Source organism: Helianthus annuus, chromosome 12 (genome assembly GCF_002127325.2).
Source record: "Helianthus annuus cultivar XRQ/B chromosome 12, HanXRQr2.0-SUNRISE, whole genome shotgun sequence".
Classification (NCBI taxonomy): Eukaryota; Viridiplantae; Streptophyta; class Magnoliopsida; order Asterales; family Asteraceae; genus Helianthus; species Helianthus annuus.
The window spans coordinates 3477566-3478494 of record NC_035444.2 but is presented as its reverse complement, the minus strand read 5'-3'; the positions used below and the strand labels follow the sequence as shown (position 1 = coordinate 3478494).

At 35.3% G+C, this 929-nt stretch overlaps 1 protein-coding gene across 1 annotated transcript; it reads right to left on the bottom strand.

Moving 5' to 3' along the window:
• Positions 1-325: 325 nt before the first annotated feature.
• LOC110896246 (cucumber peeling cupredoxin) lies at positions 326-718 on the bottom strand. Its single transcript, XM_022143710.1, has one exon. It carries the CDS (start codon positions 716-718, stop codon positions 326-328), a length of 393 nt encoding a protein of 130 aa, XP_021999402.1.
• Between the last annotated feature and the right edge of the window lie 211 nt (positions 719-929).

The following is a 929-nucleotide window of genomic DNA, read 5'->3' as shown; positions in this document are numbered from 1 at the left end:
TGTGTGTGACTAATAAAACACAACGTGAAGAAATTGTTCATGAATCGATCTTCGTGATTTAAAGTAACTGCATGTCTATAATTGATATGATATATCTTGTTTCCTTAAAAATCTCTTTTTCTTTTGTTATGATATAAATCTTCCATAAATAAGATAATTATTCAATTACCATTATGGCCTTTAATAAAAAAACCCTATATGCCACATGTCACAGTGAGATCGCTTCCTATACTTTGTAGGAAAAGTTGGCTTTGTAGCCAAATCCTACCCAAGACCTATAAACCAATTTATTTTATGATATATATAATCGTTAAGCAATTACAAACTACGAAGCTTTGATATCGATGATTACTTTCATACCCTTTGAACAATGATATTTGCAAACGTAATAGTGAGTTTTAACATCAACAAGGTATTCAATGAGTCCACCCGTTCCATCAACTTCGGTAGAAGCGGTGGTGTTGCATGCATCGTACGCCTCCTTTGATGGTACTTCTACGACGAAATGTTGTCCTTCTTTAAACACCCAAAAGAATGCATCGCCTTTGATAAATCTCTTTCCTTTTGTCCAATTCTCATAATGGTTGGGCTTTTGAGGCATAGACCACCCATTGGCACCACCGACTACATAGCCGGTTGCAGCCAACGTTGTGGGCAAATGCATACATGCGACCACAATGGCCGTAACCACAGCAAAAGTTAGTCTCAAAGATGCCATATATGATCCTTGAGTTAAAGGTTTTTATGGTTCATTTGTACTTATAGATCGAGGGTAATAAGAAAGAAGTTTTGGTTTTCCAACTAGAATTTGCACCTAACTATTAGGAATCCTTCAACATTGAATCTAACTTTTCTGGCAGTGTGATGGAACCTCAAACTATGTATATATACATACATATAATACAAGGAAAAGATATAAAGAAAACACA

Bases quoted from the DNA above. Each gene is read 5' to 3' on its own strand.
- LOC110896246 (XM_022143710.1), bottom strand. From the start codon at position 718: ATGGCATCTTTGAGACTAACTTTTGCTGTGGTTACGGCCATTGTGGTC.